Source organism: Medicago truncatula, chromosome 1 (assembly GCF_003473485.1).
Source record: "Medicago truncatula cultivar Jemalong A17 chromosome 1, MtrunA17r5.0-ANR, whole genome shotgun sequence".
Lineage (NCBI taxonomy): Eukaryota > Viridiplantae > Streptophyta > Magnoliopsida > Fabales > Fabaceae > Medicago > Medicago truncatula.
This window is the reverse complement of record NC_053042.1, coordinates 41,791,593-41,811,693: the sequence shown is the minus strand read 5'-3', so window position 1 is coordinate 41,811,693 and position 20,101 is coordinate 41,791,593. Positions and strand designations below refer to the sequence as shown.

Genomic DNA, 20,101 nt, shown 5'->3' with positions numbered 1-20,101 from the left:
AAAGAAGTGTTTAGAATAACTATCAGTTCTCATATGGTTGTAAGACATATAGTGTGGGAGAGAAAAGGCCTCTTGAATGCCTTAAGAGAGTTTGTTCTCATTTTGTACTCTGGTTTAGCTCTCAAACATGTCTTGTGAATAATACCAAGTAATTCAATTCAGTGAATTACCAAAACTAACAGAGAATGAGAATTGCAAAGAAAGAAAATAAAGAGAGAGCTAAAAAGTTATTGCCAATCATTACATGAATGTGAAGGATGGGAGTTTTGGCGCAAAAGTCGAAATTGTTACTATATAGCCTCTCGCTTAATCTTTCAAATGTGAGGCAAGACCTCCTAAAATAGATTCACAATGGGTTGAACCTTTTCTGTACCCTGCCATGGCAGAAGCTTTGTAGCAAGTGATTAATGTGATAAGTTAACTCAATCTGACTCACTACCATTTCTATACAAAAGTAGATGAAATAAAGATGTGATACAAAAGAGAAATACTAGCCTTGATACTAGGCCGTTTGAATAGATGCTTCTCGACCATTTATAATCACGACATATCAAAACCAAGAGATTCTTACTGAATGAACTGTTTTTTTACGGTTTATACCTCCTATTATTTGTTATGGGATTTTGAGTACTAGCATTTGTCATGTGAACACAAATCTAAGCTTTTTGACCAAATGGGAAAAATAAAAATGATGGTAACCTCACCTGTATGGTATAATAAACAAACAAAATCTTGAAGTACTCAAGAAACACTGAGATGACATGCACAAAAGTGGCATCACACTAGAGCAGTTATCCACATCTCAGTGCACCTAGTGGACCCACTTTCAAGTATAATGTGACACCACTTCTCTAATTTTGCAAGGCAGTGTGTGTGTGAGAGAGAGAGAGAGTAGATTGCCAAGGAAAATAAATTATTATTTCATTAATCCAAAGAATCACTATGAAAGATCTGAATAAGGCATCTGATTATTGCGCATTCAAATCATTTGAATGCATAATGTTGAAGATATATAAGTGGATGTACAAATGAGTGACATGCCCCAAGATACCAAAATCTGTGCAATTTTCTAGTTTCGGAAACTAGAATTCCCATGGCTATTTTGACGGGAAAACCTTGATGACTTCGAAATATCCTCTTCAGTAATCTGGTTTGAACTTGCAAAGATGAGAAACAACATTTTGGACTCAATTTCTGAAAACCCGATTCTTCTACTAGCCACAATCAATGCGGAGTATCAATCATAACCTGCCGGTACAACTCAAACAATAAGTTTTTTGTTCAATAATGAAATTCCTCTATGATTTATGTCAAAGTAAACGATGAATTTGAGTGAAACTCCTACTGATACATGTTCACAATACTTACCAATCACAAAGTGATATTGCCAGGATTAGCAGCTTCACTGTCATCAGCCACTGAAGTATGGCCACCATTATGTACCAAAGTTGACTGTTTAAATCCAACAAGTTGTTAGTTCACACACACTAGTATAACAGAAAAGGGGAACATAAACATCAAGCGTAAGAATAACAGAAAATTATTACGGAAACAATGTTTTAACTAATGTGAAAATTGATCACAGAGACCTGGTTAGGGATAAACAGACCTGGTTAGGGATCTGGCTTGTAGAGTCACGACCAGCAGTGTTTTGCTTAATTTTTGAGTCCACATCTGGCCTTCGATCTTTTGAGCCACACGCTGAAGCCGGATTCACAGCTTCAACATGTCCTGTGGATCCATACACAGACGGACCCGGAGCGGATGAGTTCATAAGAGGCCCTCCTGAAAAAGGGAATACCGGAGTATGCGGCATTGGCATGGAAGTTCCCTGTCCCGGAAGTACAAACCCTTGAGTATTCGATCTGGCCATTCCATGCATAGCAGAGGGTCCAGGCATATGCGCAACGGGCACATGATTTCCTTGCATCTGAGGTACTTGAATCATTGGAAATCTAGACGGCACGCCGTTCATGTCAGGCATTCCCATTCCATAACCCATACCTAACCCCATATGCATGCCGATGCCCGTCTGTGAAAATGCGGCCATGTGTGGTGCATGCATGTGCTGCATTCCAGCAGGTAACATCATTTGAGGCATATATAAACCAGCTCCCATTGACATCATCTGCGTAAGATAGGAATCACTCTCAACATCGTTTATAATCAGAAAATTTAAAACTAAAATATTAATGCCGAGGGGGAACGATATTTACTTGAACTTGGAGCTGAAGTGTTTTTAGATACTCAATTGCCTCATCCAGCATAGAAGCTTTATCCACCTAGTCCGTATGAAGTCAGAAAAGCCGAAATAAATAAGGAATTAAGTATGCATACATGTAGAAAGTATTTTAATAGTTTGTATTGAACTTTTGACATTTTTTTTTTTTTTGAACAAGCCAAAATGGAATTTCTGACATTTTTATTATGAATATTGAATACACTTCATGAATACGGTAAATGATTGACTCCAAGTTTGATATTTGTTGCTGTAAATTTTAACTTCCAATAATTTCATAAATCTTCTGCACTAAAAAAGAACAAGCTTCTGTAACTAGCTAAGTTTGGATCCATAGTGGCAACCAATATTCTATATTTGTCAAAAACAACAAATGAAGTCCATAATTTTATACAGTTTTTCAGGTATCTAAGAAGAGCAAAATCAGAAGGAAAAAAACTAACCTTATTGCAATTAGGTATGAGTTCTTGCAATGCACGCATCTTCTCATTTATCCTGTCTCTTCGCCTCTGTATACATAAATTATGATCATCAGCCAAAATGGAAATAAAATAAGCTTGAGGAAAAATATGTGTGGTTACAAAGTTAACATGACACAAATAACAGATGGCCTTACTCACCCTTTCAGATAGATTATGCACTTCAGCAGCACGGCTTCTTTTGGAACCTGCAACTCCTCGTCCAGCCGCTCCCTTTTTAACTCCCACTGATTCATCCTCAACATCCTTCAATCAAAGTGTTTTCTTGGTTTATAGAGGGAAATTATAAATTAAGAAAACAATGTAAAAATATCTATATTATTAACTTACTTCACTATGGCATTCAGAGTCCTCAGTGTCTCTACTTTTCCGTTTTAAATCTCGATTTGGATCATCCGAGCCTCTGTCTGCACCATTGCCAGAGCAAACAGAAGAAGAGGCTACTGCCACCTCCATGCCTTTGTCAGCAGCTGCGTGTCCTTTAGCGCCATTGTCACCAAGAACTTGAATGGAAGGTTGATCATTCTTAATTCCATTCTCTTTGCAAGCAGGCTTCGATTGTTTAGTAGCTACAGCATTCGGTTCAAGCGATTTCGGCTGCAAAGGTTTCAAATCAGCCTTGGATGGCTCTACCACCTTATGACAACGCATTTCCGGTTCCTTTGAACACTCACCGCTTGGATTAACAAGAGCTGAATCAGGAGGATTGCTGCTAGTCGAAGCAGCGCCTTTATTCTTAACTCCCATAATATCTGATCTTGCTGAAGCTGAATTCAAACCAGACTTCAAGCCAATGTTCTGAAGATTAGCTCTCACAATAGCTGCAGGCCTTGCAAAATGGGAAAAATTCATTACATTGGAACCATTGCCAGGCATTACAGGATCTTGCTTCTGCGCTTTTAAGCTAGAAAAATCGCTCGAGGAAGATGGAATGCGAGTAATATCCCCATAAGGCACGTCCTGGTTACCACTACTAACATTATTATTTTCGGTTATATCTGATGCCCTAGATCTAACAGTTACAGATGTTGTTTGACATTGATTTGATGATGGGGGATATAACTGACTGGCACTAGCTTTATGTCTTGCAGTCTCAACAACCTGTTCAGCTGAAGAACCCTTGGAAACATTCATCGCTTCTGCAGAATTTTTATGAGAGTCCCTAAATATCTGATTCCCATTATTCCTTTTATCCAATAGAGTAAAACTATTCGAGGCAGGAAGGTCATTCTCCGTGAGTTCATGAAAGAAATCAGAACCATATTCGTGTTGCAAAGAGCCATCCATTGAATAATCCAACCAAGGCATCATTTCATCCACTTCGCGAGATGGCACCGACATTGGAATCTCATTCAATCCAGAGTCTAAATCACCAAACTTTCCTATCTTTGGATTGTTGTTACTAAATCCTCCTCCTACGTCTTTATCTTTATCTCGACCTCTAGGACTATGAGATGGTAAACAGTGAGATGGCAAACTCCTACAAGATGGACTCTTTCTACCTCTACTTGATTGACCTTGGCTTGAAATCTGACCACTCTCCCAAACCAGCTCAAAAAAATCATTCTCAGGCCTACACATTCAAATCAAATCCAAAACAAACAAAACTAAGAGAAAAAAAAACATAAACAAAAGAAACCATTTCATTTCATCAAACACATCAAAAAAGTTAATAACACAAGTTACAAAAGCTTATGTTAATGAACTTACGACGAAGGTTGATCTGCTACACTTGTGCCGTTAGTCTCATTATCAAGCTTCTCTCTGGCCAAACGGTATAACTCATAAAGAGGCATGATGAATGAATGAATCAAAAGCTCAACAGAACCAAAACCTCAGCTAAAAAACCACAAATCAAAAAACCAAAGCTCTTAGTATTAGCATTGCTTCCAACATATTCTTGTGTGTTATCTTTTCCACCTTTGGAATCCAAATGAAGTTTGAAGACAAAGCAGAAATACCTGACGTAAGCCACAATAAACTATGAGTGAGATAATCATATCAATCTCTATTCAATTTAAAATGAAACAAAAACAAGCTTGCATCAATGAAATTAAAAAAAAAAAAAATCTTTTTTTAATACCCAAAAAAGTCTTTATCAATGAATTAACAAAAGTTACAAAACTATAATACAAAATTAAGTTAATAAAACAACATCAGTCAAACAAATTCTTTATACTAACCTTGTCAAGTAAAGTAAGTGACTTTAATCCAATCTTAATTTTTTAATCTTAAAATTAAGCACTAATCAGCATTTAAGTCGGTTAACAAAAATTCCACTGAATACAGTGACACTGATTCTCGGCTGAGATCAAGGAAAATCTATGTAACTCCAATGACCCAGTTATCATTTTTCAACTGGGTAATCAAAAAGTTTCAAAATTTCATGAAAACTTTAGCTTAATCACACAACAAGAAGGTTTTTTTGATATTCCAAATGCAACTCAGAAGTTATCAAAAAAGCAATCTTTGAAGCTTGAAGAAAGAGAAAATGCACTATTTAAGAAGTTCGGGAATGACCCAAATGGACGAAGAAGGCGGCGAAAGATTTGCAGAGTTTGAAGAAAACCAATGCAGTGACACACGCACACAACTGGGAAGACAAAAACAGAGAAAAAAAAGGTTTCTATTCTAAACCATGGTTAATGTCTGGTTAAGTTTTGTTTCTTCTTTATTCATTTTTGGATCAATTTTTTTTTTTTTTTAAACCACTTTCTCTCTCTATCATTTAATTATTTCTAGGATTATTTGGACATATAAATAGAAGACAAGCGAGCACCAAATTGTAATCATTTAATTATTTATAGGATTATATGCACATATCAATAGAAGACAAACGAGCAACAAGTTGTACCGTTGGGTCTTTTTGGATAAATATAATATTTATGGACCTATGAGACATGACATTACTATGCACGAATGTTTAAACTCAATATAGAATGTCAACATCCTCTGGTGCTAGGAAGCCGAAAGTGTAAAAAAATAATAATGTAAAAACACGTTGATTGTCAGAACACCTTTCTCGTATTTGACCATTTTGCTTGACACAACTTTTAGGGCTGTCTGTCTTACTGTAAAAGCCTTGGCCCCTAATCCCACAAGTGGTGAAACCTCAATCAAGTCCACGCATGCATGTTTTCCTCCTGTCCATATGTACATCATAACATCCGCAGGCCTAAGTGTCGATTTTCTATCTAATGGGTCGGTCAGAAAGTTCAAAAGCGTCTCCTTCTTCACTTATACTCCCGCCCGCCTAAATACATCAAAAAGGATATCCCTAACAAAGTTCACATATACTTAAAGTCGAGAAGCTCCTTACAATGAACGACATGCTCTATATTATCTTTTCTCTTCACTAAATTTAAATAAGTGGTTTCAAATAGATAAATTTTTCGTGTTTTTTCATGATTTCGTCGTTTACGTGTTGTGTTTTGTTGTTTGGAATCTTGTATGATGTTGACGTTTTTTCTTTTATTTCTCGCGTTATTGCGGTGCTTATTTGATTCATTTTGATTTTATTATATTATTCGTAAATAATCCACTGTTGTTGTATACTATTAATTGAATATTTTGTTAGGACTACAGATTAATTTTTTCTAAGGAAACTACTAATTAAGTATTGTAAGTTTATTTATAGATTCATCCATATTATTTTTAACGATTTTAAACTTGTGATGTATTCGATACACTTTACCAATTTATATTTATTGTTTTTTAAAGAAAATAATGATTTATTATTGTTTTTTAAGGGAAAAAAAAAAAACAAAGTTTTCTTAAACCTTTTCAAAATCCAACGGTTACCCTCCTTTTAAGCGAGTGAATCACACGCTGCTATTGCTGTCTGAGACTTTTTTGCCCTAAAGTGGGTGGGTAGGTTTGTTTCCCATAATAGTGTGTGAGACCATGGAGTGGACCATGGTAAGATGAGAGAGAAAATGTCCCTGTACTGTGTATTTAATTTATAAGTTCTTTTGTATATATTATCCTTGCAAATTGGGTGCATCCATAATGCAACACAACAAAATCATATCCATATCATTATAACTTGTTTGGACAGTGACACTCTTTAGTAGATAACCTTAAAAAAATACATAATTAAATTTCTTGGTTTGTTAATTGAAGTTTAAGACATTAATAAAGTCATTGACTTGATCATTATTTTTTTTGTATTAATTAAAATAAGCTTAATTGACAAAAGGAGCAATCTTATTTCCCTTCATTGTGGGAGAGACTTTGGTTTAAGGATAATTGAGTGGTGGCCTATGATATTTGGCAATGGCAACTTGGCATTGCAATCATGCTAGAGTGGTGTCCTTTTTCTGATTTTCTATGTTTTAAAACTTATGTGCGTCTTGGATTTGTTGTGACAAGGGTTTTGGAATAATGAGTCTTGGATTTGTTGTGACAAGGGTTTTGGCATAATTAATCAGTGTATGAGTTGTTTTTATGCGAGCTAATTAATCACTTAACTAAGTAGGTGTGCTTAAATAGTTAATGAACTTTTCATTAAAATAAAATCGTATGAAAGAATTTGAATTAAAACCCTAACTAAAACAAAATAATCAAATCATAATTTATTACTTACCTCGGACAGAAGTCTGAAATATCATACCTTCTTCTACTAAAAACTTGAGAAGAAGTCAACGAAAACGTGAACAATTAATAATAAAATCAAATGCACTATATGCATTAGAACAAATCAATTTTTTTTCATATACACTTAATTCACTTTATATGAGTTAAATTCTCAATCATTTGAAATCTAAAGAATTAAAGACAACTACTTTAATTAGTTGTAGTTTTCTTGAAAAAGTATTAATTAAGGCTCATTTGTCATCATCAGGTAGAATCTAACATGTTCCTAACAAAATAAACTATAGTTAGATTAACATGCGCGGTCCCCATATTTTATTGTCACTAAAATGTCCCCCATGACCTCTGTGTTTAATTAGGCAAATACAACATAGTATAATACGAGTAGAGGTTTTTATTGCCACTTTCTAAGAATGCATATATTTTATTAAGACACGGATTAGTTATGGGTCAACGAGATAATCTGCAAGGGATTGGATGTCTGCCTGTCTTTTAATTAAAAAGATAGTAGTGTGGAGTAGCAAATTGTGTATCCTCTTTTTCTAAGTAACTACGTCGATGATATCAAAGTTCTTTGATTTTTGTGTATTTTTATAATATGTGTGATTTGCAGTAGATAAATAAGATAGATAGATATATGGAGATAAATATATCCAATGTCTCATGTATTCTGATACAACTCAGTTGATAGGTAATGTCTTTTTATAGCCTAAAAGAAGTGCTACTTTAATAATAGTATTTAACCCTGCAGATTTTGGTTGACGCATAACCAATCTATGCCGTAATGAAATGCATTCTTAGAAAATGGCAAGTACAATAACTACTATACCTATACGTACTGTGTGCCGTCAAAAAAGATACTCCATACCGTGACAATAACTAAGTACATTATACCATTTTATTATAGGAACCAAGTACAATATTAGATATCATGTACTTAGTTGTAGTATTTGCCTTATTCAAGACAAATTAGGGAATGCATGAGCGACATTTTAGTGAAAATAAAGTAAAGGAACATCGTGTAATCCAACTTTGATTGGCTTAATGATGTGTTTCGTCCTTGCAACTATTTTTGTCCATTCTCATGCCATTTTGCTAATTTGATGACGTTACAGTGATTAAGTTGGTCAAAGGACGAAATTTTAAATGATTAAATAATGTAAGGGTAAATTGTCAGGATTAGCGATAACAGGGACTAATTTTTAAATGACGCCTAATTGCAAGGACGAAACACATCATTAAGCCTAGTTGATTTATATGATTAGAAACATATTAGATTCCACCATTAATGAATGTCTCACATTCCTCGATAGAAATTAGTTATTCTCGATAAAAATAGTTATCGATAGATGACGGTAGAAACTTCGTACCTATAACATAGTAAAAAATACATGTTAGATTCTACTCAATGACAAAATAGCTTTTACTTCTTAAAAGAAAAACCACAAATTAGTTTTTTTTTTTTTGTGTAAACCACGTATATCATATACGCGCAACTGCATAAACTAATCCCTCAATATGAATAGTAGTATAATGGGTGACAAAGCCCTCCCTCAATATATTTAACAATGTTGACGGGTGGTGGCGGTTAACGGGATTATTGATTTGACCCGTAATTATAAGAAAAGTGCCTTATTTTTAATGTTGATTTTGAAAAGGCTTATGACTTGGTAAGTTTAACTTTTCTCGAGTATATATGCTGAGGAGATTTGGTTTTGGGGAGAGGTTGTGAAGTTGGATTAGTGCTTGTGTTTTATGTAGGAACCTCTATGTGCTTGCTATTGGCAGCCCAACTGAAGAGATCAACATCCAAGGGGGTTGAAACAAGGGGATTCGTTGGCTCCATTTCTCTTCCTTCTCATGGTGGAGGGCCTAAGTGGGGATGTTAGGAGTGCGGAAGAACGTAATATATTCTCTAGGTTTAGGGTGGGTAATGTTGGTTTGTCTATGACTCACATACTATATGCAAATGATATATGTTCTTATTTGGGGGAAGCATTGGTTAGGAATATTTAGTCTTTGAAAAACATATCCTTGTGTGCTTCAAGCTTGCCTTATGGTTCAAGATCAACTTTTCTAAGAGTCGTGTGATGGGTGCAAATATTATTGATGATTTTATAGATTTGGCATAACGATTTCTCCATGGTAGACTAAGATTCTTGTCGTTCATCTATCTTGATCATTAAAAAATAAAATGGATTATGTCATTCTTTATAAACTTTGGTATATCCTCATCTTTTTGGTGTGAGACTTTTCTCAATACAAAATATATATTAATAAAAAAGCAGCGTAATATATATATATATATATATTTTATAAATGCTAGATATTCATAGAATGATAAGTCTCATTTACAACGCATGGAGCATGCACTGCCTGCAGCACTATATATCTTCTATTTGACTGTTTAGCCTTTGAGGAGCCAACATTCCAAAACGAATATTTTATATTTGGGGAGCCAAAGGAATACTCTGCAAAATAAATAGAGATTAAAGCTAAGCTCATGGTGTGGACCCGACCGAGCTAGACATGGGAAATGCCCAACGTCCACTTGGACCCTTCCTGACCTGGTTAAGGGACTTGGCTGCATTCATGTGGACCTCACTTCCTATCTTTTTTGTGGTGGATGCATGTTCCATAGTTACAATATAAGCGTTAAATATTGTACTAGGATTAGTGTATATATGAGAGAAAGGAACGAGTCAAGAGTTTGCGGTGCAGATAACCATTGGTTAGATTGGAGAGTGATGGTTTTTCTAACTCATTAATAGATTTGAAATATATGCTTTGAATCAACAAACTACTGTCATTGTCCTAAATACAAGACAAAATTTGATCATAAAATATTAATATATTTAATTCAAATTTTAAACTAAATACATTAACTTTTATTTACTTAACTTTCGTTTTATATTTAAGACTAGAGAAAATGTTTGTAATAAGGTGCATGGTTGGTAAGTTCGGCAGACAGTTTAGTTAAAGGAACAAGAAGAGTGTCATAGGTTCAACTCTCCCCTAACAAACTAACAAATTAGATGATACATACTTATCTAACAATATTTTTTTTAAAAAAAATATTTAATCAAATGTAGAGACTATTCTTCAATAGAGCGTAAAATATAAAGACTAAAAACATATTTAACCCTAATTTGTACAATGGATTGGAGTCATTTATATTATATTTTAGCTTTGAAAGAAACATTTTTAATATATTTAATTATTCTAAATTTTAAAATGATATTATATAGTACTGAAATTTATTTATTTAATGGTAACTCATTTTAGTTATTGAGATATATTTCATCTTTAAAAAGAAAAAGTATTGGTTCAAAGTTCAAAGAACAATAACTGATTCTCCAAATGTACGATAGAAATTCTCTAGTCGTTATGACTGTAATAATAATTCAGAAACAGCTGAACTTCACATGCATGGATGAATTTCATGTGACACGTTGCTTCAATTCTATTCTAGCCCCTTTCACGTCACGTATCATATGTGAGTTAATTTCTCTTGGTTCCCTGCAATAGCCACTGATTTTTTTGGTTGTTATATGAAACGCTGTTACTGCATTTGATTTGTCTCCTTACAAGTTACAATTTGCATCCAACTTGGATCAAAAGTTTATCAAGATTGTTGGTTATTAATTTTTTTATATATAAAATATTAATTATTGATTTGTCAATAGTACTTCTATCTATTTATCGTAGGGAGATAATTAATAAAATGAAGTAATAAATTGTCAAGGGTATTATAGAAAAAACACGTTGAATTTCATAAAAAAAAAATTATTTAAATTTTTGGTATGTCTAAATTCTTTTAACAATTACAGGTGTTGTAAAAGGGAAAAAGTTGTGTGTAAATTATTATGTTATCCAATTGAAATCAATAATTCAATCTTAAAATCAATGCATCCAAATTGAAAGAAAAAATAGAACTGTTTTAAATAGTTTATTTAGCAGTCAATGTCATATTGACAATATTCCTGGCAGTGGCCTAATAATTTAGACCAAATATAAATCATGTTCTCTCTCTATGCTAACTATTTATGCAGGCAATTGTGTGTGCTCCTTTTCAGACTGCACATGACTGCTTGATAAGCACATCTAAAATGCACATATTTTTATAGAGTTATGATACATAGATATCTTTAGGTGGCAATACATCTTTTAACACCCACATAAAAATCTGACACGTGGCCACATGGATCCCGTACAAGTACACTTTCTCTTTTCTCTTCTCTTCTCTCTTCCTAATGTATGGGGTGTACAAGGATGTATGTGAATAAATGGTGTCTATATAATATTTTCCATTTTTATATCTGAAACCTTAAAATAGCTGCATGCGCAGGAACATACATAGAAAAACAAGAGATTAACCGTACACAAATTACCAGTCGCTATTTGTTGGCAGTGATTATGTGGAGTTATGAATTTTTTTACATTGTTGACAAGTTATACAATATAATGTTAGCAATCAAAAGAATGTCCATCCTTATCAAGTTATCAAATGCTTTATTGGACATATATTAATACAATATTTAATTATGTGCTGATAAGAAGGTTTCACTTTTCTGCCTATATCTAAAGCAAACATCCAAAGAGCAGCATCCTTTTGCAAGCATGCTTCACAGAACAGAGAAACAGCAGCAGCCATTATGTTACAAAATTCACAAAACGTGTCATTTTCTAAGGAATAGAGTTTCAATTTACTGTCTATAACATATAGATCCTTTGATACGTTAAAAATCACTCCCTCCAGTTGTATTTATAAGCAAAAAAAAACAACTTTTTAGATTTATTAAATAACTAATATATCCAATCGGCTAGATACATTAGTTATTCAATGAACATAAAAAATTCTTTTTTGTTTATAAATATGATTGAAGGGAGTATATGTCTTGTTCAGCATAACCAAAATCTTGATCTAAGTGGATCGACAAAAGAAGATTCTCTTTTCTTAGAGAATTTGCCAGAATCTATGAAAGAAGCTTCGTCAATGGTGAAATGAAAAGTGAATGTACCTCCAAAAGACTTTAGGACGCTAAGTAGTGAACAAGGTAAGTGAAAAGTTTAAAGTGAAAGAATGAACATGCATTAATTGGTGGTGTGTCTCTTATATAGAGTATTGGACTTGATGCTTTATTGAACCTTACCATCTGAATGGACTATTATCATGTCGATTGGATATTTGGTCGGTCCAAAACAGTACTCCCTCTGTTCCGTAATAATGAGCCACTTGTAAAAAAAAATTGTCTTAAAAAAATTGACCAATTTTACTTTTCAATACAATATTAATTACTTTTTTTCAATTATAACACTAATTAATATTACTTTCACCACTCTCAATTCAATATATTCTACTTTGCATTTATGATAAAGAAAAATGCACCAATAATTGATAAGAGCACTAAAAATCATTTTTCTCTCTCTCTCTTTCACTTATACACTTTTTCTTAATAAGTGTTAAATGAGCCAAGAACTCAGTTAAAATGAAACAGAGGGGAGTATTACATTAAGAGATTAATTTAATTAAGTACCATGTCACCATGTCAATCTTTCAAAAAACAGACAATAATAACATAGCCAATGAGTTTGTTAATCATGCATTTATCAATTAAGTACCATGCATGTCACCCCATATATCAACTTTACGGTGTCATTCATTACAACCTCCCAGTAAAGGTGTTAATTAAGCCCCAAAATATCAAGTTCTACTTACAAAACCCCCTCACTAAGCCTCCCCTAATTTTGTCCCCATGTTGAAGTTGATTTGTTTGGCCCACTAAATTAATTTTTATTTGTGAGTTAAGTGTGAAAGGCTTTAAGACCCACTTATTATAACTATTATTATGAAAGAAAAAAAATAAAATAAAAAATAACTTATAACAGCTATTTTATAATATTTTTTTATTAATTAAAAATCACAACCAGCACCATCAGAGCGTCACCCACCCACCGTCACATGTATAAGTTATATGCATTTTCACTAGGAGGTGTTTAATGAAAGAGACGTCGAAAATATCCTAGCCATGCCAATCATGGATGACACGGGAGAAGACAAACCGACTAGAAATTCACAAACCACAGAGAATACAATATACCATGGAGAACCTAGTGGATAACAGTGAGTTGAGAGCAGAAGGCAATTTGATGAATATTTGGAGTCTTCGAGTCCTGCAAAAAGTAAAGGTGTTCTTATGGAGAGCGGCAAGGGGATGTCTACCAACGAAACACAGGCTTCAAACCCGTAGTGTACATGTTTGTGATAGATGCGTGCAGTGTGAGAGCTCCTATGAGAATGACTGGTATGTCTTCTTTGGATGTGCAAAACTAGAGGAGGTGCGGAGTGCAGCAGATCTATGGCACATTATACAAGACAACTTGGAAACGGCGGATGATTTTGTAGCTCTTTTCTTCAAGTTACTAGAATCTCTACATCACCAACAACTCTTTGATTTTGTAATGACCCTTTGGTGCATCTGGAAACGGAGAAATAACAAGTTGTGGAACGACGTCGAAACACAACCACGTATCTTGGTGAATATGGCACATGATGTCTTATTTCAATGGCAGCAGGTCCGTGTACATCAGAGAAGGAGAGAACATGGAGAATACCACAATAGTGTAATGACAGATCACAGACAAAAGGAGTGGACTAAACCGGTAGTCGGGGAAGTGAAGTGCAATGTTGATGCAACAATTTTTAAGGAACAAGGTTGTTAGAGTCGGTATGTGTCTAAGAGGGGATCGAGGGGAGTTCATTAAAGCAAAGACAACATAGTACAAAGGTCTCCCACAACCCAAAGAAGCAGAAGCAAGAGGTCTAAAAGAAGCGATAAAATGGCTTGGTACCTTGAGGTTTCCTTCGGTGTCTATAGAACTTGATTGCAAGCAAGTGGTTGATGGCATCTCAAGCAATCTCAGCACCAATTCCATGTTCGGCGCAATTCTGAATACTTGCAAAGTTTCACTTATGAATCATCAAAACTTTAAGATAAGTTTCATTAGGAGACAAACAAATAATGTTGCCCACTTGTTAGTTAGGGCGTCATTATCTTATGCTAGTTCCCAAGATCATGATTATATGCCATCTTGTATTAAAACTACTAAATTTAATGAGTAAGTTTGTTTCTATAAAAAAAAAAAAAAGAAGTCAAATGAAATGTAAGTTATAGGACCTGAAATCTTTTACAAATAAGAATAAAAATACATAAAATGTAATAAAGGGAAATATTTATGACTAGATATTTAAAATAGAAGAATAAAATTCAATTATTGTTAATATATGATTAAATCGACATTGTTAAAATATATTTAATCATATATTATTTGACTAGATATTATTGTAAAAATAATATGAGTGTTGTTAAAATATGATTATTGTTAAAATATGATTAAATAATATATGATTAAATAATATCTAGTCAAATTATATAGTCGATTTAAAAGAATAAATTTGTTTTGTCTAAAAAAAAAAAGAATAAATTTGTTAATATATGATTAAATCGACATTGTTAATAATATTTTTTTCTTGCCCAATTTGTTAATAATATCTTACCTTTGGGCTGTGGTATATGTATAATACATTTTATTTTTATTTTTTTGAGAATAAATAATACAAAAAACTTATTCACGTAAGTTGATTTTTTTTAGGGATTATTTATGTAAGTAGATAGAGCATATAAATTATGTATGTGATGTAACAATATCGACACTGCAACTTGAGTTAGACCTTTTAAACAATTTTTTTTTTAATCTATAGGTGGGTTTGCCACTTCACGTATAGACAAAAAGAAAAAAACAAAATAGAATATAAGACATTTCTCAACCGTCAATGTCAATATTTGCTTGAACATTTTTAATCTGTGAAGTCCGTATATGAGATACGATATGAATACGTTGATACAGAAAATTTTTAAAAATCAAGATACGATACGGCTGGGATACGTTAATAAAAAAAAATTATATAATTAAATTTACAATATAATTATAACCATTTTTTTAATATGCAAGTATATTAACAAACACAAGAAACCATTCATAGGCTCATATCACATCAACATAAATATAAATAATATTGGCGATTAAGAGAGTTATAATCAATCAATTACATACACAATATATCCCAAAAAGAGCACCATCAATGCTATACTATATCCAAAAGAAACATTGTTAGTGCTATACTATATCTATCTAAGAAAGAGTCGTGTGTATCGGACCACACAAATGTATCATTCGTGTATCCGAACGTATCAGCAATGTATCGAATAATTATTTCCTAAAAAATAAAATTTAATCTTTAGATACTCTCCTAACACATATCGAGAAGTATCAAGCAGATATTGATGCAGGATATGCATGAGATACAGTACGTCGTCCATTTTAAAATATCGGAGCTTCACAACTTATAATGAATACAAACCTATGATTTTGCAATTATATGTGTAAGTTTCAGTGGTGTACTCTACCATTGCATCTAAGAAAAAAAAAGCAAATATGTACAAAAGCTTTAATTTTTTTGGTCAACAAAAGCTTTAATTTTTACCTGTTAAATTAAAACTCAATTGTATCATATAAAATAAAAATTAGTTTTTTGAGAGGAAAATAAAAATTAATTTAATAATATAATTGGGAATATATTTTTTTTTGAAAGGAATTTAATTGGGAATATCTAATTCTTTTTGTATTCAAACAAGATATACACGAAATTCTCATATGGTAGTATTTTTTATTTTATTTTATGTATATGTTGTTTGACCAACTTTTTTTTAATCTTTTTTTTCTTTGGATAGAAATTTGACTATCCTTTCTTAAATCATCGAATTTTAAACCATTCAATAATGTGAATATAGTCAATTTATTATATACTTCATCCGATCACTATTATAAGTAGGTATTCAATCTCTAAATTCATTAAATAACTTATGTATTTGGACTATATTATAAACTAAATACATCAATTATTTAATAAATCTGAAAAATAAATATTTATTATAATAATTTATTTTATCCCTTCAATATAGAATTTTGAACTTTGTCCTAAAATTACAACGTCAAGTCCCATAAATGACGAATATAAACAAATAAATAATAATTTATTTGCAGTTTTACTACCCCTTAATATAGAAAATTCATATTTGGCATATTATTATATAGAAATGAATCATATTTTATATTTATGTTATGTCCTAATACTATTTTCTAAAATATTAACAAAGAGATATGATTTGAGATATTTGGATAATTTTTTAACATTGTCCATGTATAATAATTGAATTATAACAGCGATACATTAAAGTGCGATAATTTATTTTGACCAAAAAAAAAAGTGCGATAATTTATTACACACGGTTAATCATAGATATGTTATAAAACCCACAAGGTACAAGAGAAATAGTGCAAAAAATATTCTAATACCTCACTTTTTTCTTTGCAGTTGTATTGCAAGCCATGACTAGGAAGAAGGTGAAACTTGCTTTTATCTCTGATGATTCAGCAAGAAAGGCAACCTATAAGAAAAGAAAAAAGGGTATCATCAAGAAGGTGAGCGAACTCACCATTCTATGCGGCATTCCAGCTTGTGCTATAATTTCTAATCCTTTTGATTCTAAAATAGAGGTGTGGCCAAATCTAGAGGAGGCTAAACATGTGATTGAGAGGTATCAAAATTCATCGGTGAAAGATGAAACAAAGAATGTGAACCAAGAGAGCTTTCTATTGCAGAGGATTAGCAAAGCCAGGGAACATCTTCAAAAGCAAAAGCACGACAATCGTGAGAAGGAGTTGAACATTCTTATGATTGGGTACATGAAAAACAAAAAGCTGCCGGATGGTTTGACCGTTTCGGATTTGAAAGAGTTTGATAAGCTAATTGAGAAAAATATGAAGGAGATTGATAACAAGATTGATGCACTCGGTTGATCAAATTAACGTTGTCTTAAACTTTGGAAACTTTTTGTTGTGTTCTGATTTAGATCAATGTTATTTCAATCCAAAATATAATTGTTGTTTAGAGATTTATCGAAAAAATTGATTGTTGTTTAGAGATGCATTGTCTTTGTTGTTAGATGCATCTGAATAAAACTCATGGATTTTAAATAAAACTTATTATAAATTTTGTCGTTGTAAGTCCCTGATTAATTTTTTTTTGTTGGTCACAGACCTTGCTTAAATTTTGCACTTCTAAAAAAAATAAGAATTCATCGCAACATTCGAATCATAGTTAAAACATAAACATGATTCTATTTCTAATTTTATGAGAATTGTAATCAAGTTAAAAGTATATTTCTAATGCTAGTTAAACAACATTTATTTGCAAGATTTTGTTGTGATTGTGTTCTGTACAATCATTTAAATGTAGGATAACACAAAGAATTATGCTCTCCCCCTGTACTTTTCGCTCGCATCGTGCAACCTTGTCAAAATGCCCTTGCATTAGTTAACTAACGTAAATATAAAATTAATATAACTTAGTTTTTACACATGCGTGACTTAAATCACGCAACGTGAGTTAACTCACGCATGTATTGTTTTTGCATGTTCACAATGTTTTTGCAAGTAAATGTTAAGCTGACAGAACCCAATCCCACCCTTTGCTGTTTTGTATCTATACATTAAATGTTAAGTTGACAGAACCATCAATGCAAACAACAAGTAAGAGAACATTAAATAAGCTAGACATTTGTCTTGTTTCTTTGAGATCTTTTTCATCAAACTGGTCAGCACCATGTGCTGGCAGAGAAGCTTTCAAGCCTGCACTACCAAAGGCCAACACGTATAGACTAATGAAGAGAAAAGCTTCATGGTTGCCACTAATTTTTTCACGCACTGCATTTTTGCAAAAACATTGTGAATATGCAAAAACAATACATGCGTGAGTTAACTCACGCAGATGTTAATTCCTACGTGAATTAACCCATGTTGCATGACTTAAGTCACGCATGTGTAAAAACTAAGTTATGTTAATTTTACACATACGTTAGTTAACTAGCGCATGGGCATTTTCGGCAAGGTTGCATGGTGCGAGCGAAAAGTAGAGGAGGAGAGCAGAATTCTAACACAAATCTATGCAATATGAAATTGAAATACAGTATGGTTGTGGTGGTTGTCACAATCGGTATGTAGAAATTATCAACAGGATGTAGCCTAGATTTAAACCACAGTACAATGTTAATTCCGGTAAATGGAAGTCCAACATCGAAATTCATAGTAGGCAAATGATTGAGATAAGGATATCCTCTCAGTCCCATTCCTATAATTGCGGTGGAAGGATTAACAAATTTGTTTCAAAAGGTGGTAGAAATGGAAAATATTGAAATTGGCTCAAGATTTGATGATGAAGCTTCTGGATCCAACGATTAACTCAACTGATTTCTCTGTTTCATTTTGTCAAAAATCGCGATACAGTGCAGCTTGAAATAGTATAATGTACGAAAGTGAATCACACACGATCATAGAAAATTGTGGAGTGATTTTCTCGGGGTATTGAGTAATATATAAGCTTTAATACTATTTTTTATGTAATCTTTTAATTAATCATTTTTTATGTAATCTTGTCAAACCAAATGAGAGAGCTTTTAAGGACCTTATAGACTAATTAAGGATTGATTAAAGTGAGATTCTTGGATCGGAAAATACTCTATCCGTCTTAAACTATAAGCGAAAATTTGTCAACAAAAGTGAATGTATTTGGTTTAAAATTTATATCAAATACATCAACTTATGTTGATTCATTTTTGCTTACATTTTGGGACGATGGGAGTACTTAATAAACATTTTAGGTAGTGAGTTCTCATTAGGGAAATGACCAAAAAGTTTTCTCTCTTGTTTTCTCTTAGGATTCATTGTGGATTGAAGCGACTTGAAAAATAGGTAGAATTTAGGGGTTCTTTATGAGCTTGAAATCTAATTTCTTGTAACATCTTTGTATCACTTATTTTCATAGTGGATTGGAGATCTACTCTCCCTCTCAAACGTAGGACATATTGGTCCGAACTAGGACAAATATGATGTGCTGATTTTCTTTGCTCTCATTTCTTTGTTGTGTTGGTTATATTTGCAGTTTCACTTCACACTTAAATCTGAATTTGTTGTTGCTGTTGCTGTTGCTGCTGCTACTTGAAAGTACTTTGATTTGATTACTACTTTTTCTTGCTCCACACGTTGAAGTTTATTGGCGTGAGTTATAGTCACAAATTCACAACAGACGATTTCAAAAGCTTTAAAGTAAATGAATTGTTGCCTTATAACATTTTACAATTAGTAGATGACACTGTTATTCTTTATGGAATTTCAAAATAATTTTGAGGAGTTTTGAATTAATTTTCGGGTTAAGATTGAATTTTTTTTAAGTGCAAACTATATGGCTTGAATTTAGAGGAATATTTTGTTGAAGCAACATCAAGCTTCCTCTCTCATTCAGAAATGAAAAAATCAAGCTTCCTCTCTTGTACTGTCGACAAAGTGCTTTTTTGTCTTTTTGGTACCACCGGTAGAGTCAATCTTAGAGATTCCTTGAACACCTCAAATCATATAAAAACATGTTGATTGTCAGAACATCCTTTTTAATGTTTAATAACTTTGCTTGACGCGACTTTAAGCATTGTCTATAAAAGCCCCGGTTCTTTATCTCACAAGTGGTGAAATCTCAATCAAGTCAACACATGTATGTTTTCACCTTACTCACCTGTACACCATAACATCTGTTGGTGTAAGCGCTGATCCTTCGTCTAGTGAGTCAAGCAAGAAATTCACAAGTGTCTCCTTCTTCACCAATAATCTCGTGCGCCTT

The 20,101-nt window shown here is 32.8% G+C and overlaps 3 protein-coding genes across 4 annotated transcripts; 2 read left to right on the top strand and 1 right to left on the bottom strand.

Moving 5' to 3' along the window:
• Positions 1–896: 896 nt before the first annotated feature.
• LOC11406493 (transcription factor PIF3) lies at positions 897–5,363 on the bottom strand. 2 transcript variants are annotated; one of them, XM_024783133.2, is made up of 9 exons: positions 5,239–5,363; positions 4,429–4,679; positions 3,049–4,291; positions 2,860–2,964; positions 2,683–2,748; positions 2,217–2,282; positions 1,610–2,128; positions 1,369–1,452; positions 897–1,248 (listed from the first exon to the last, which is right to left on the bottom strand). In XM_024783133.2, exons 2-8 carry the CDS (start codon positions 4,512–4,514, stop codon positions 1,372–1,374), a joined length of 2,166 nt encoding a protein of 721 aa, XP_024638901.1. In that variant the 5' UTR covers positions 4,515–4,679; positions 5,239–5,363; the 3' UTR covers positions 897–1,248; positions 1,369–1,371. The 2 variants fall into 2 exon arrangements, with proteins under 2 accessions (XP_024638901.1, XP_003591254.1); XM_003591206.4 differs by having other exon boundaries at positions 4,902–5,360.
• Positions 5,364–13,413: 8,050 nt separating this feature from the next.
• On the top strand, positions 13,414–14,034 carry LOC112418630 (uncharacterized). The gene has a single exon (XM_024775066.1). The coding sequence runs from the start codon at positions 13,414–13,416 to the stop codon at positions 14,032–14,034; it is 621 nt and encodes a 206-aa protein (XP_024630834.1).
• A 2,727-nt stretch (positions 14,035–16,761) lies between these two features.
• LOC11409549 (agamous-like MADS-box protein AGL80) lies at positions 16,762–17,232 on the top strand. The gene has a single exon (XM_003591205.1). It carries the CDS (start codon positions 16,762–16,764, stop codon positions 17,230–17,232), a length of 471 nt encoding a protein of 156 aa, XP_003591253.1.
• Positions 17,233–20,101: the final 2,869 nt, after the last annotated feature.